The following is a 1,056-nucleotide window of genomic DNA, read 5'->3' as shown; positions in this document are numbered from 1 at the left end:
TCATCTCACCTCTTATGCTCACAGGACACGATGACTCATACCTTCGCCGCATCGAGGTGCACAGTTACACCCTCATTCAGCTGGAGAGGTGGTTTACAGCCACAGGCCAGACTCGTGTCACTGTGGTGGGACCACCCAAGGCAAGGCAGTGGCTGTTGCATATGATCAGCTGTGTGGGGAGCCCGGACTCCTATCTTCGGGCCCGAGGTAGGTACCGTCAGCTGAACTGTGGTTGAGGGTTAGTGTAGGGAACCCTGACAGAGTTGCATGGCACCTTGAATCCTTTAGTTTTTTTCAGAGACAGAGTCTAACTCTGTACCCCTGGGTAGGAGAGTGGGGTGGTGTCATGGCTCACAGTAACCTCCAAACTCTCAGGCTCAAGAGATTTTCATGCCTCAGTCTCCTGAGTAGCTGAGAATACAGATGCCTACCATAGCTCCCAGCTGTTTTTAGAGGTGGGGTCTCACTCTGGCTTGAGTTGGTCTTGAACCTGTGAGCTCAGGCAATCCACCAGCCTCAGCCTCCCAGAGTGCTAGGATTATAGGCATAAGCCTCCTCGCCCAGCCCAGTTAGTTTGTCTCTTTTAGTAGAGATGGGGGTTTTGCTTTTGCTCAGGCTGGTGTCTAACTCCTGAGCTTAAGCAATCCATCCATCTAGCTTCCTAGAGTGCTAGGATTATAGGCCTGAGTCAGTGCAGCCAGCCCCATGTTGAATTCTTGAGGAGCTGGTGCCTGGGAGTCTAAGTGCTCCCCAGAGTCTGGGAGGGGAAGGGCCCATTTCTTGTGGCATGTACTTGTTTGTGGAGGAGACCATATTGGGGAGGTGTAAATGGGTCACGTAGGACGGACTGGGCACCCTCTCCTGTGGTGTTCCTGTGGGAGTTAGACCTGGCCTGGGGCTTCATGCAGACCCTGCTTCACCAGCCCTGGGCATTTCCCCCATAGGCCTCGAGATGCTGCGACGGGTCCGGAGCCAGCCCCTGACCCAGGTTGACCTGGCCACCTCTACAAGCATAGAGCCCAACATCGGAGACTTCTCTTTGGCCGCAAGAATCAG

General features: G+C 54.3%; 1 protein-coding gene across 1 annotated transcript in view; it reads left to right on the top strand.

Moving 5' to 3' along the window:
- Positions 1-14: 14 nt before the first annotated feature.
- The window catches only part of KHDC1L (KH domain containing 1 like), a 3,643-nt gene continuing 2,601 nt past the window's right edge, over positions 15-1,056 (top strand). Inside the window, exons 1-2 of the mRNA XM_023513141.1 lie at positions 15-207; positions 945-1,045. Coding sequence (XP_023368909.1) covers positions 15-207; positions 945-1,045 — 294 coding nt within the window. The remainder of the gene's footprint in view (positions 208-944; positions 1,046-1,056) is intronic.

Source organism: Otolemur garnettii, unplaced genomic scaffold, assembly GCF_000181295.1.
Source record: "Otolemur garnettii isolate 467f Iridium unplaced genomic scaffold, OtoGar3 scaffold00035, whole genome shotgun sequence".
NCBI lineage: Eukaryota > Metazoa > Chordata > Mammalia > Primates > Galagidae > Otolemur > Otolemur garnettii.
Note: the sequence above shows the minus strand (reverse complement) of the source record. Positions and strands in the feature narration are given on the sequence as shown.